The sequence below is a fragment of the Haliotis cracherodii genome, unplaced genomic scaffold (genome assembly GCF_022045235.1).
Source record: "Haliotis cracherodii isolate W230 unplaced genomic scaffold, xgHalCrac1.p SCAF_16, whole genome shotgun sequence".
NCBI lineage: Eukaryota > Metazoa > Mollusca > Gastropoda > Lepetellida > Haliotidae > Haliotis > Haliotis cracherodii.
In genome coordinates, this window is record NW_027266271.1 from 4,759,748 (window position 1) to 4,775,558 (window position 15,811).

The 15,811-nt window shown below is 39.0% G+C and overlaps 1 protein-coding gene across 2 annotated transcripts in view; it reads left to right on the plus strand.

The window, feature by feature from the left end:
• The window catches only part of LOC139463347 (protein Wnt-1-like), a 33,012-nt gene that overhangs the window by 10,371 nt on the left and 6,830 nt on the right, over nucleotides 1-15,811 (plus strand). For both annotated transcript variants that reach the window (XM_071244595.1, XM_071244596.1), the window contains exons 3-4: nucleotides 6,209-6,477; nucleotides 10,779-10,929. In XM_071244595.1, coding sequence (XP_071100696.1) covers nucleotides 6,209-6,477; nucleotides 10,779-10,929 — 420 coding nt within the window. The remainder of the gene's footprint in view (nucleotides 1-6,208; nucleotides 6,478-10,778; nucleotides 10,930-15,811) is intronic.

Here is a 15,811-nt window from a genome sequence, read left to right on the forward strand (position 1 = left end):
CTCTTATACCAGAAGTCAATATGGTATGAAAAGACGAGCTTCATTATTTGTCTGTATATTAGTATCGTGATGGCAGTCCTGTCAGCAGCTCTGTGTGTGATGATAATCAGTATATTACTGACCGTAGTATTGACATCTCCGACAGTAGAACTGTGTAAGATGATAATCAGTATATTACTGCTCCTAGAGTTGGCAGTCCTGACAAGTAGCTCTGTGTAGGATGATAATCAGTATATTACTGACCGTAGCATTGACATCTCCGACAGTAGAACTGTGTAAGATGATAATCAGTATATTACTTCTCCTAGAGTTGGCAGTCCTGACAAGTATCTCTGTGTAGGATGATTATCAGTATATTACTGACCGTTGTTTTGACAACAGTGATAGCAGCTCTGTGTATGATGATAATCAGTATATTACTGACAGTAGTGTTGGCAGCCTCGACAATAGCTCTGTGTAGGATGATAATCAGTATATTCTGACAGTAGTGTTGGCAGCCTCGACAATAGCTCTGTGTATGATGATAATCAGTATATTCTGACAGTAGTGTTGGCAGTGCTGAAGTAGCTCTGTGTAGGATGATAATCAGTATATTACTGACCGTAGTATTGACATCTCCGACAGTAGAACTGTGTAAGATGATAATCAGTATATTACTAACAGTAGTCTTGGCAGCCCCGACAGTAGCTCTGTCTACAATGTGTATCAGTGTCTTATTGACCGTAGTGTTGGCAGTCTTGACAGTAGCTCTCTGTATGAAGATAATCAGTATATTACTGACCGTAGCGTTTTCAGCCCTGGCAGTAACTCTGTCTACAATGATAATCAGTATTTCTGACAGTAGTGTTGGCAGCCTCGACAATAGCTCTGTGTAGGATGATAATCAGTATATTACTGACAGTAGTGTTGGCAGCCTCGACAATAGCTCTGTGTAGGATGATAATCAGTATATTCTGACAGTAGTGTTGGCAGCCTCGACAATAGCTCTGTGTATGATGATAATCAGTATATTCTGACAGTAGTGTTGGCAGTGCTGAAGTAGCTCTGTGTAGGATGATAATCAGTATATTACTGACCGTAGTATTGACATCTCCGACAGTAGAACTGTGTAAGATGATAATCAGTATATTACTAACAGTAGGCTTGGCAGCCCCGAAAGTAGCTCTGTCTACAATGTGTATCAGTGTCTTATTGACCGTAGTGTTGGCAGTCTTGACAGTAGCTCTCTGTATGAAGATAATCAGTATATTACTGACCGTAGCGTTTTCAGCCCTGGCAGTAACTCTGTCTACAATGATAATCAGTATATTCTGACAGTAGTGTTGGCAGCCTCGACAATAGCTCTGTGTAGGATGATAATCAGTATATTACTGACTGTAGTGTTGGCAGCCCTGGCAGTAACTCTGTCTGCAATGATAATCAGTATATTACTGATCGAAGTAAGGACAGTCCTAACAGTAGGTCTCTCTAGATTGATACTCATTATAATTATACTGATAGCAATGGTGGTGCGAACGCAAACCAAGAGATCCCAATGCATAGGTTTTGGAAACTATGGTCGTTGTTTGTATATTATGTGTAGTTTATCACATCTGTGCACAAAAAATGAGCTGCTGTTGGACTGGCGTACCTGTACCCGGGCCGCCATATCGGGACTGACCTCCTACTGTGTCAGTTCAAATGAAGTATCAAAGCACTTATTTAACTTAACAGCTGCAAACACATCGCAAGTGAAATATAATTTTAGAGCGAACATAAACATGACTGTAATCACTATTGAGTGAAGACCTCCAAGATACTCTTAAATGCAGTGTACTAAAGGTGACCATTTCCCCAGGATGTCATGTCAATAAAATAACACTTTAGTACGGGAGTAGCTAGGAAAACATCTACCACTCAGCTCTGTAAACTCTATTAGTTTAGGTTGGTTATCGATTTAAGCAAGTTGTCAGCCTGGGCAGGATGGTGTTGCCGCTATGACTAACTTAATTAATTTCACTGATTTTTATATCGGAGAAGTTACTTTTTAATGTTCTTCATTTTCACAACTACCTTAATTCGAGAAACAGTTCCTAACATTACGCCCAGCTTCCTACGGTTGACTAGTCAGATACTCATAATCAGTAGGCTGTAGTTGGTACACGCCTACATTTCGTCTGGCGTGAGCAAGCAAGTTATTATTACCTTCACCTTCAGGCTTACTCACTAAGCATCCTCCGGTGTGTGTTAGCATCAGCACCATGTATATATACATACCTACTGTTGGGACAATGCACATACCACAGGAAATCTGCATTAGAAACAATAATCTAATTCATCGATGTGTACGACATGATACCTATTGGACAAGCCATGTGCAGGTAGAAATCGGGGTCTGGTGATGTAATACTGAAGATATTGTAGACGAAACAGATATTGCTGATATCAGAATTCATTGTACGAATAAATAAAAAACAATGACCCAATTAGATCGCAGTACTGATTTAGCTGTAGAGAACGTTACTGAAATTCTGATTCAACCGTGTTTTTCTCTTCTTAACTTTCAAACATAGAACAAAAACATTTCCTTTGATCCCAAGACATAAATACTACTTAATACCTGCCAAACATAATGTACGCCTTTGTTAATACTATGATTCTAGCTTTACGTTATAAATGTATAAATGTATTTTTTTGACATTGTGTTTTGCCAATCTAGATAATGCTTTTTGTTGTTTCGATTTCCTTCTCTAAATTTACATATTGAGGTAGAAAATTACTCGTATCAAATGTGATCGGAGTTCGAACAGTTTTATGCTTTCGATTGTCATATTCGATCAATTAGAACTTGTGGATTTCTGTATCGAACTTCAGATCCCATACCCTGGTTTGCTACCGAGTCTCTTGTCCATTGATAATGAGAAATAGGTAATGGCTACCGTTGCAGTGACGCTTTTAAATTATATCAGCCTTAATGAGTCACCGTCGTTGTTACATATGGCCGTCATCTGCAAATTGTTGACTGAGCTTATCGAAGCCTAATGGTTTACGGGTTTCATCTGACAAACGAACGAACGACTCCATACCTACATTAGACACATATATTACATAATACATACAAATAATTGATAGAGACTGAAAACGGTGATTTGTTGTTAAACGTGCACGTAACTTATTTACGTATTAAAACGTGTTTCGCAGATTGTCACGAGTGAACGATTTCCTAAGAAGAAAAATATAGAGGCACTTATATTTATTAAGATACAATGCAATTCAAATTGAAGTAAATGCAAGGTTAGTTTAGATATAACGTATGTATCACCATTCAGCCGTTATCAGTGAAAGATGTATATCTGCCGTGTCACTGACACACAGGGGATATGTACACATCACATACTCTCGTCATACCTTATTTTTAAGTTCAATCTTTATCTTAAAACTAGATTTCATTATTCCATGAATCAAGACAAGCCAAAAAAGTGGAAATAGGGAATAGCACCTTAATAAGACATTTTTCTGAAAGAAAACAGTCTTCCAAATGTTTACCTCGTAGTGGTGAATTGCATTTACAACGATTTCTACTCTGCATGTACTTTGAGACGAGCCAGTGGAAGAATACTTATTTCGTAGCCACTGACAACATTTGCTAACATCGTTCAGAAAAGCGTATGGAACATGATTAGTTTCACTTAGAGTTGAAAACATTGTTGCAAAACCCCAAAACACAAACATGCAGCATTCACGACTTGTCTACATAACCAGTTCGGAGTCTCAAGGTATCTATGGTGGTATCTGTGGGGAATCTTTCATCAAAGACTTGTGCAGCTGGCAAAGAACTTTGAATACTAGTATTTTGATCAACTCCAAGAACTTATCACATAGATTGTAACTATATGGAATAATATTGTTCAGACACATAGTCCCAGTTGTTCAGATGTATACCGACTGTATAACGAGGTATTCTCCTTTAGAGTGATTCAAATGATGACTCAAATCAGTATGCACATGGAGGTTTTGCAGACCTGTCTACCATTACCTATGAATTCCTGGACACAAAGAAAGCTGGAGGTAAAACATTTAGTTAGTTAGCAAGGTATCGATAACTCATCAATAATGCATGCCAACTAACGATCAGTAACAACTACACAGTCTGAAAGAAAATGTCCCGGGGGAGTAAAGACTAAATAGACGAAATAACGCAAAGCAGGGATAATGTAAAAATATATATACACACATTAGCTACACACATTAGCGAGTGATGTAATCCTGGCGCAAAATGATGACACTATCAAGACTTACGGTACTCTTGTGAACATTTACTGTATATTCTGTCACGATTTTGATACCACTACGGGACAAAAACACATGATAGATGTCCATGTCATATTTTAGAAATACACATTTCTCCAGTATATATCAGCAGCAAGAGTGTTATATTGCTGGAGAAACTATCGACGTACGAATGTAGGATGTTTCTTTTCTCTAAATGCAGGAAACCGCAAAACAAACCATCAGTATATATCCTACTGCATTGGCGTACACACTTCTTCATGTATACAAATATGATGCCATTTGACGCACATATGTAAAAGTGACAATTATCATCAATACTGCATTCGGGGAAAGTTACGATGGGCCCTCTCAGCCTACGTGAAAACGTTCACATACAGAAACAAGATTGAAATTGAAATATTTATGTTTTATTGTGTGCTCAGCTTCTGACATGTGCACTGCATTGTTGTCGACCTCTTTTTGTACATCATTGCCAACAAATGGCTGTCACAGCCCTCACTGGATCACTACTGAAAAGCCAACATGTTATTTAAAATCGGTCCTTCATTTAGTGATAGTTACTCGTGCTACGTCTGCTGCGTTAACTGTCGACAAAATATATGATGGCTCTATGTTTTAAACACAGTGCCTGTGTCACCAGCTTTAACACTGCTTTACCCTTAGAAATACTATGGTAAATATCACACAAGGACTTGATTCTGTGTTTTTCTTTATAACTAAAGTAATCAATGATTTCGATTCCATACTTAGTTTTATACGTTTACCAGTGAAAACGTGTATGCTATTTTCAGATTACAATAGTTAGGCTGTCTATATCTTGTGTCATATGATACCGAATCGTGTATTCGTCTATGCTGAAGGAGGTATGTTTATCGTTGTCCGTACAACTAACCCTTCAAGGTGGTCAAAGATTGACACCAAGAGAAGAATAAGGGAGACACACATACCCCTTAAACCTTTAGAGATTTTCAAAATATGTTTTTTTAAACGTAATCATCTGTGATGGCAACTTGAGATAGGTACATCAGGTTATTATGGAAGTCGGAATGTTTAGACATATACATGCTGTTGATGTATGTTGTGTTTTGTTTATGAGATATGTAAGGATGCTTCATTATTTTCCTTTAAAATCATATTTACCTTTTTTATTTACAGTTCATTACTTAGCAAGCATACCATACGCCTTTTTATATCCCACATGATATATCTAATTATATCATGTTTGTCATAAGTTTGATATAACCATTTTGATACTTTTTAGAACATGCAGGAGTTGGAAACTCTCAAATCGTCAATGTTCTTGTTCAATACCTTTTCCTTTATGATTCGCGCGGTAATAGATGGCATTGAAATTTCTTGTGTTGGTGAACCGACTAATCTAACTGAGAGAAAGTATTGAGGATTACATATAAATATGTTCGTCATTAGTACATTGAATCTTTGTTATGTCAATAAATAATAAATGCCAAAGTTTTAGCATTATCATAGTATTTACGAATAAAATTCTGAAAACAATTTTGCATTTACGTTTATTGAAAAAATGTGTTGAGAAAGTCATGATACCGAGGCGATGGGATTGAAATCACTGCCACAGTATATATGTTGATCAGTGGTGGATTATTGAAGTTATTTTGAATAGTTTTATGCCTCGTTAGTTTGATTAATGTTGTTTTGGGTCGTCGAGAGTATTGAATTGAGTCTGACTACCAATGGCCATTCACTTGTTGATATGGCTCTCTACCCTTGAGCCCACCACCACGACTGCCTAACGCAATGTATACACACCTGTATACACTTCGAGTAACATTTGTAGATTTCTAATAATAAAGATAAATATTATTGTTAGTCAGTGGATATACTATGGAAAACCCGTGATATGTCCAAATGCTATGTTCTACTCTGTACTGATAATAACCAATAATTGTGATTATTGTAGGTTGTCGGGAGTCGGCCTTCATCTATGCCCTTACAAGTGCAGCAGTGTCTCACTCCATAGCAAGGGCATGCTCGGAAGGAACTGTTCACACGTGCACATGTGATTATGCACATAATAAAATTCCAAGTGGGAAGGACTGGGAATGGAGCGGTTGCAGTGACAACGCAAAGTTTGGACACAAATTTTCCCGGCGATTTGTTGACGTTATTGAGAAAGGTTGGGATTTCCGTTACATGATCAACTTACACAACAACGAAGCTGGGCGAGTGGTGAGTAGACGGGGGCCTGTCATCGACCACACCCACTTATCAATGTTTTATTGTTACAGCGGTTAGTCACACCGCATCACCCGCATGATGTCATAAGTAACATAGATTTGAATAGTGTTAAGACCGTATGCCTTAGATCATACAATCTCTTTAATGTGCACTGTCAGAAATAATGAGCACCTGCCAAAGGGTAAAAGGGTAAAATACCAGTCTGTGTGCTATGTATAAAACGGGTGAACATTACAGGTAAGTGCATCTTGAATGAGTGACTACATATCGTTTCTTATACTGGCCATCTGAAGTGCGGCAATAGGCATCAGTACATTAATGGAGAGGAGTGTATAACTCCCTTGCAATCAAGTGAACGATCTTATAGCTATACCTGGAGGCGATGGACCTCCAGTGTGCGAGCCGACCCCATTGACTTGTCTGAAACACGACACAGACCTTCATTTTATTTCCCCAACAATGAAATAAGCCTTCATACTCACATTCACATTAATTAAAGCTCATAAATTTGTCTTAATCTACAATCTGCTCTGGCGTTGCCGAGCTCACTTCGTCTACGCACTCTGTTCATATTTGAGTGTCGTCTTGTTAGAATTGCTTGAAACAATGCCGAGTGACAGGAAAGTGGCTACTTCAGAGATATGGTCGTGTTGATAACAGGTAATTTGCCGATCAAATGCGGCATTTGATAAAGTCTTGTTTACACACGTGTCACCCCTGTCTTGCCTCGTGCTCCCTTTCAACTTGCTAGAGATATTGACATGGGGATACGGACACTGACACGCTGTCACACACCAAAAACATATCCATTCAGTAACCACAAGCCACACCCACTCTCGCGCCAAGAACCACTCCCACAAAAAGCTCTTATTAACTGCCATGTCCACATACGCACCAATAGCAAATTGAATTTATTCTCTTATACCAACATTCACGCTCCCTCAACTGAGATGCCTTCTCTCACTTCAACATCCACCCCATTCCTCAAAAGATATGCTCTTTCTCATACCATCATCACGTCGCGCTCATTCAACTGATATACATTTTCTTATACCAACAATAACACTCTCCCTTTCCCTCAACTGACATGATTTCTCTTATACTAACATTCACACTCCCATTCCTTCAACTGACCTGCCTTCTCTTATACTAACATTCACACTCCCATTCCTTCAACTGACCTGCCTTCTCTTATACTAACATTCACACTCCCATTCCTTCAACTGACCTGCCTTCTCTTATACTAACATTCACACTCCCATTCCCTCAACTGACCTGCCTTCTCTTATACTAACATTCACACTCCCATTCCCTCAACTGACCTGCCTTCTCTTATACTAACATTCACACTCCCATTCCCTCAACTGACCTGCCTTCTCTTATACTAACATTCACACTCCCATTCCCTCAACTGACCTGCCTTCTCTTATACTAACATTCACACTCCCATTCCCTCAACTGACCTGCCTTCTCTTATACTAACATTCACACTCCCATTCCCTCAACTGACCTGCCTTCTCTTATACTAACATTCACACTCCCATTCCCTCAACTGACCTGCCTTCTCTTATACTAACATTCACACTCCCATTCCCTCAACTGACCTGCCTTCTCTTATACTAACATTCACACTCCCATTCCCTCAACTGACCTGCCTTCTCTTATACTAACATTCACACTCCCATTCCCTCAACTGACCTGCCTTCTCTTATACTAACATTCACACTCCCATTCCTTCAACTGACCTGCCTTCTCTTATACTAACATTCACACTCCCATTCCCTCAACTGACCTGCCTTCTCTTATACTAACATTCACACTCCCATTCCCTCAACTGACCTGCCTTCTCTTATACCAACATTCACACTCCCATTCCTTCAACTGACCTGCCTTCTCTTATACTAACATTCACACTCCCATTCCCTCAACTGACCTGCCTTCTCTTATACTAACATTCACACTCCCATTCCCTCAACTGACCTGCCTTCTCTTATACCAACATTCACACTCCCATTCCCTCAACTCACCTGCCTTCTCTTATACCAACATTCACACTCCCATTCCTTCAACTCACCTGCCTTCTCTTATACCAACATTCACACTCCCATTCCCTCAACTGACCTGCCTTCTCTTATACCAACATTCACACTCCCATTCCCTCAACTGACCTGCCTTCTCTTATACCAACAATCACACTCCCATTCCTTCAACTGACCTGCCTTCTCTTATACTAACATTCACACTCCCATTCCCTCAACTGACCTGCCTTCTCTTATACCAACAATCACACTCCCATTCCTTCAACTGACCTGCCTTCTCTTATACTAACATTCACACTCCCATTCCCTCAACTGACCTGCCTTCTCTTATACCAACATTCACACTCCCATTCCCTCAACTGACCTGCCTTCTCTTATACTAACATTCACACTCCCATTCCCTCAACTGACTAGCCTTCTCTTATACCAACATTCACACTCCCATTCCCTCAACTGACCTGCCTTCTCTTATACTAACATTCACACTCCCATTCCCTCAACTGACCTGCCTTCTCTTATACCAACATTCACACTCCCATTCCCTCAACTCACCTGCCTTCTCTTATACCAACATTCACACTCCCATTTCCTCAACTGACCTGCCTTCTCTTATACCAACATTCACACTCCCATTCCTTCAACTCACCTGCCTTCTCTTATACCAACATTCACACTCCCATTCCCTCAACTGACCTGCCTTCTCTTATACCAACAATCACACTCCCATTCCCTCAACTGACCTGCCTTCTCTTATACCAACATTCACACTCCCATTCCCTCAACTGACCTGCCTTCTCTTATGCCAACATTCACACTCCCATTCCCTCATCTGACCTGCCTTCTCTTATACCAACATTCACACTCCCATTCCCTCAACTGACTAGCCTTCTCTTATACCAACATTCACACTCCCATTCCCTCAACTGACTAGCCTTCTTTTGTTATATTGTAACATATTTCCCTCTTGTTGCCAAGGTATCATGCAACTTGAAGCCTATTTCGTATCCTACAATCACGCACTATACATAGTTTGGGAACTGTCTTGAGATTCTTACGTGAGAATATGTACCAAGGAGATACACATACCTAGAACTAGCACAGCTTATAAAACTACTGTCAGACATTTCAAATTTCCCGAGCAAAAGCTAAAAATGTAAATTCGTCAAATTAGCTGAATACACGCGATTGTACCGCCATCTTTAATATCCACACTTACAAATGAAGAAATGGCGTCTTTTACATGGACATTTACAGTCGAGAATATAATAGGTTAAACGACGTCGTTGCTATTGTGACGTCCCTCAATATTTCTCCTATAATTATTTATTTATATATGATAGATAAATTGCAAAGAACAACAACAACAAAGAACGAAGTGTTATATCTTTTAAGATAAAACATTATTCTATCATAACGCCATTTCTGGAGATTCGAACATACGCTCGCAACTTGATGATGTCGTAAATTGATAGACGTTATTTTTGAGAAGGTAGTGAGAATGTGAGAATATTCAGGAAATACCATAACCCCCTGTTCATAAAGTGAATTTGTTCGACATTGCCAAGATCGGATTGTATTCAGGGAGTTCTCATTAATTCAATACCGGTAAAGATGTTTAAAGCCTGTAAATTTTGTCATTTTGTCATTTTGAGGTTGTAAATAATGTAATGACATCTCATACGAGAAATAAACGACTCGTAGTCGTTGTCGTTAATTGTAATTAAAAATTAAACTACGATGTTATGCAGTGTATTATTCTAGTTGTAGAGCGCATAAAATCATCATCTTTAACCGGATGGATAACAAAGCACAGTTGAATACCATGCCCGTGTATGCAAAACAGCACTTGAACATTCATATCATCAATTACTGAGCTAATGCTAAATGATTGATACGTAGGGAAACCGTGCTATTTAGTTCGATTAACTGCTGGATTGGTTTGATTGCAATGTTTGCTTTTCTATATTAACTTCCTAAATTGGTTTTTCTGTAATGGTTTCCCATATTGCTTTCCCAACATGAATACTCATATTGTTTCCTACTTTGATTTGATACATTGAGTTCCTATATTATGGGGGTGGGGGGGTCATAGGGTGAGAGCAGAGAGGGGTTTGGCGGATCCCGGGGCGGGAGCAATATTCATGACATGATACTAAAAAATGTGGTATGTAAGTCAAGGATACACCGTATTCATTATACGTTCACCTGTAACATACATCACACAGCAGATCATGTTGATCCATTATGTTCTAGCACGTCACCTCGGGACTGAAGCAGGAATGTAAATGTCACGGCATGTCGGGAAGCTGCACCATCAAGACGTGCTGGATGAGACTCCCTGCTTTCAGGAATGTTGGGGACATCCTCAAAGACAGGTTTGATGGAGCAACGAGAGTACTTCCAGGTTAGGTCCTTTTGTATTCTTATCAGGTGGGAAAATGCTGACGATCGAGATGCCATGGGTGTGTGTCAATTTGATGTGTCTGAACAACTGCATCAGTTCACCTGTAAAGGATAGTAATTCGTGTCGCCGTGACCTGCACTATTTCGATAAAATGTTATGTTAGCAGATTGATGTGTTCATTTTTTAAACAAATCATGTGCTTTCATGTTATACTTTATCAGGAGTGATGAAAAGGTTAAATACGATTCCAGTACGTCGTCGTATTGCAATGGCTTGAAACTGTTGCAAGACGATGTCTTTTTCGATATGAGTCAAGGGTAAGCTTTTAAGGTGACCGTCGCAGCTGTTAAGGTTCTCGTGGCCTACACGTTATGCAACTGCGGAGTTATCACTCTTGCATTCCACACGCAGTTACTTAGTGTTTCCTTTGACGATCGAGGTTTGTTACTATCATTGAATTCATCACATTCTATGTTGTGCATGTATATAGCTTCTCTAGTGCAAGGTACCGTCACTTAAACACGTCTTTTATTGCAAAATTAACGATTTTGGTCGCCGCCGATCTTATACTGAAGAAAGTCGCGTAGTAAAATATATATTTATTCAGCCGGCATGATGTACCCTACCTCAATGTACCTGTTACCGATGTACGCTGATGTGTAGATAACGATATGTTGTTTCACTAACGACGGCTACAGGACGTTCTGGTTCAAAGTACCTAACTAACATTCTAATATGTAGCAACCAAGAAATTAGGATCAAATGTATCCATCATCCAGTCTTTCTTTTTACGCACATAATGTATTATTATGCAGTGGGCAGGATTCTCCCTCCTCATAAAGCAAATATTTTTAATCCAATCTTTTAAGTGATAATTACGGATCATGGAACATTAACGAACATTAACGAACACACACACACACACACACACACACACACACACACACACACACACACACACACACACACACACACACACACACACACACACATATATATATATATATATATATATAATAAAATAATAAAGTCCACGTTAGTCCCCCTTCAGTTACACTGAAGAGCTGTCATGAGACAGCGAAAGTACTATGTATGAAACTGATATAAAGAAGATGATGGACTAACGTGGACTTTATCATTTTATTATATATAACATGTACACCGAGTGAACATTTACCTCATTTTTGTGCTGACAATATATATATATATATATATATATATATATATATATATATATATATATATATATATATATATTCGTTAATGTAGACCGTATCTTTCAAACGCAGTTCATTTCACAGCAGCACGTAGTGATTGAGGGGGGAAACTTCAAGCCATATCAAACGAACACTGGTACCAAGCGAACATAACCTCACACAGTGCACAGCCCATTCTGCCACGACAGGCTTCACTTCTCAAGTAATTCAGATCTTAAAAAATACTACCATTAATCCTGATGCGACAGACATCCTAACGTTGGTAATAATGTATTTTCATTGACGTAATAAAAATAAATGTGTTACTATCTCTATTAATAGTATAAAGGATTTTGTCGTACCCCATGCACTACTTTCAGTGTACCGTAAAAGCTTCAGTTATATGATTTAAAGTTTAAAGTTTACGACACACTCATCCTATTTATATATTTCATTAAGTACATCAAATGTCTCAATGTCTCACTAATGAGAAGGTTTCATGTCACGTGACTACTTATTTTGTTCCTCTTAATTGTAAATCATATATTATAACATTATATAACATGATAGGAGCATCGTTACTAAATGGTGAACAATCCCTTTTATTCCAGTGTGTACATGTCGACCTTTTTGATGCATTAATCGACAACTAAAAGCCCAGGTATTCTAGTCGTCATTGGTTCGGTATTATTTTGACACATGACTTGAAATTGACAATGGAATTAGTGTTCTTTTTTAAACATGTTTAAACATGTCACATGTTGAAAACAAAACAAGACACGTAAGGGCGTCTGCTGAGAAAAGGCAATGGCTGAGGTGGCGCACATGATGTCGAGTGTACAGCCCTTCAGAAGCATATTCGTAGTGAACATGCAGTTGCATTAATGAATATTTAAATAATATTTAATATGGTAAGCGTCACATGAACAATCCATCTATGTAAATATTAGGCAAGACGTATTACTATTATTATCACTATTATTATTATTTCCTTTGTGGTAGTGAAAGTAACAAACGTGTGTGACTGTTCCTCCTTTTCAACCACCACAAGCATGACGGGTATAATTTCTGATGAATGTTTTGCCATTTCCATTGTGATGTTTAGATAATATTGTTAATGCATTGACTGGAAGGCAATAATTTTTAAGAAGGACTATATGTCGCGATCTATTCTTTGTGCTGTAATTTGTGATTCGTATTTAACTAAGACACCTGCCTTGTGATCGTATGACTTTTATACGCTCAAGAAAGGAGCCTGGCGCACTATAATCAGTACCATAATTATACTTCAGGCGTAACTGATACAGAGAAATAAAACCTATGTAGAAAAAAGATAGACACATACAGTCCTTAAAACCATTCTAACACGTATATTTGGCCAGATTATATTCAACACAAAATGACATACCATGTTGACATACCATGTTGACAGTCACCTAACCACGCTCGATCTATGCAGTCTTGTTTGTTTGGATTTTCTAGTGCATTTATACCTACATATAGCCTACCTTATGGTGTGATGTGATGTTAGGCTTTATTTTACATCAAATGAAAATAACCCTTTATGTCAGTCCATGTGTGCGTGTTTTGAAGATACGATATTTTCCGCAAAAAGATAATTCAACTTTTTTCATGCCTTTTTTCGTGTTATTGTACGTTTGCAATGATCTTAGATATGTGTGTAGATATGTTACAATGCAGTTATGGCGCGATGCAGGGGTAATGTCATATGTCTAATGCCTCGGGCCTCTGCAGGGATGATATTTCCAGTGATCCTTAAATTTGCAGGAATATTTCTTGTGCTTCGGAAATCTTCACACACATGTATGATATGTCAGGGCTTCGGAAACCTTCACACACATGTATGATATGTCTAGTGCTTCGGAAATCTGCACACACATGTATGATATGTGTAGTGCTTCGGAAATCTGCAGAGGGATATGCATACTACATCTCAGCTCTGCGCGGCATTGGTTTTGGGGTACACAACGTTTTAAGTTCGCTACAGGGGAGGTATGGAAATATTCAAATCAATACAATCGTCGGAATTGAACCGTTGCCAAAAGATGAAGGGTTTTTGTTCAACAACAATATACATGTACGTTCACACGGTAAATGTAATGTATTTTAAACCACAAGGATCTCCACGTTGAAGGCAGAGTCACTAATGGGTAGCTGTGTGTACACTTTTGTCAATGCGTCATGTGATTGGTTGGTTGGTTGCTTTTTTAAAGTCCTATACACATATGATTGGGTTACAACCTTTTACTCATGCATTGCCTCAAGTCAACATTGATGATTGAGGACCTGGACAAATTACTGGGATAGTTGTTATCCTTATCCTAATAATAGTCATAAGATACCTAACATCGGTGAAATGGACGTAGCTGAGGCCTTTCACAAGTGTAGGCTTCTTTGGAGAAAAAGAACTGCGAAGACTGTCGGGATATCTGTTCGCATACCTGTGCTTAAAGACCTCTGCGGCCTGGGGTCTTTTCTCGAATTAAAAACAGTTCGATTTCGCCGAAATGTGTCCGTAATCTAACTTTGTTTCATTTTGTGACTGTGTAGGATAACCGACTGCATTTCGTAACGTTTCTCTACGACAAGTCAGCCAGAATCTAAAGAAACATGCCGTCTCAGAGACAAGAGAGTTACTGTCACGTTGATAGAGGGCAGTTACTCCAGCGGACGGACTGATGGATTGCCGCTAAAGGCGATCTGTGACAAACTGAATGAGCAGTTGTTTTTTTCACCTATGTGGTAGTTAAGTCACTGTCTAGAAAACAGTGTTTCGGTCAGAACTATATTGACCAGGTGTCACTTTCCGTCTGACTAATCATTGACATTGTGAGATAATATGTATTAATGCGCACATTCCAGGGAAATTTGCAATGTTAAGATACCGTTTATGAGAGATGAAAATGCTTTTTTTAATGATAAAATTGTAGAACGACATTATATGATAAAGATATTACCATGCTTGTTTGTTTTGGACATTTACCATCATAATACAAACCCGCGTGATGACCTCTATATATAATGCACACCGTTGAGTAATGATCTGATGTGCACTAACAGAACAAATCGAGAGGTTTATGTTGTCATCATTATAAACCTTCTACCTTGAAAAGTGTCGAGAGGTTTATGTCATCATTGTCAAATGAGATGTCTGTCAAACATCCCTGATGAGCCTGTCACAGATCTCACGTACATGTACAACGTACATTTCCACCACACTTGGGGACGGAGGCCCTGTGTTAACTGGTGTGGAACGATAGACGAGGGAGAAGATGTAGTTATAACTGGTAATGCTAAATAGCCCCCTTCCAGTTTCTCGGGGACACAGGTGGCCCAGTCGTCGAAGGCGCCGCAATTGGCTGTGCAGAGTTGCGTCCCTTGGGCACACCAGAAACCTATGATTGTGGGTTCGAATCCCGGTTCTCCCCGATTATGTTTCTAGGTTTGTCAGCACCATACCAGTGACAGTGGGTTTCACCGAAGTGGTAAACGTCTGAGATCTGCATCACTTCGGGCTTTCCTCCCACATTAAGCTGACACGCCGTGATATAACTGGAATACTGTTAGAAGCGGCGTTAAACACAACTCACTTACTCACTTTCCAGTTTCTCGATAAGGAAAGGAAATACATTTTTTGTGAAGTGATTACAAGGGAAGTGTACACA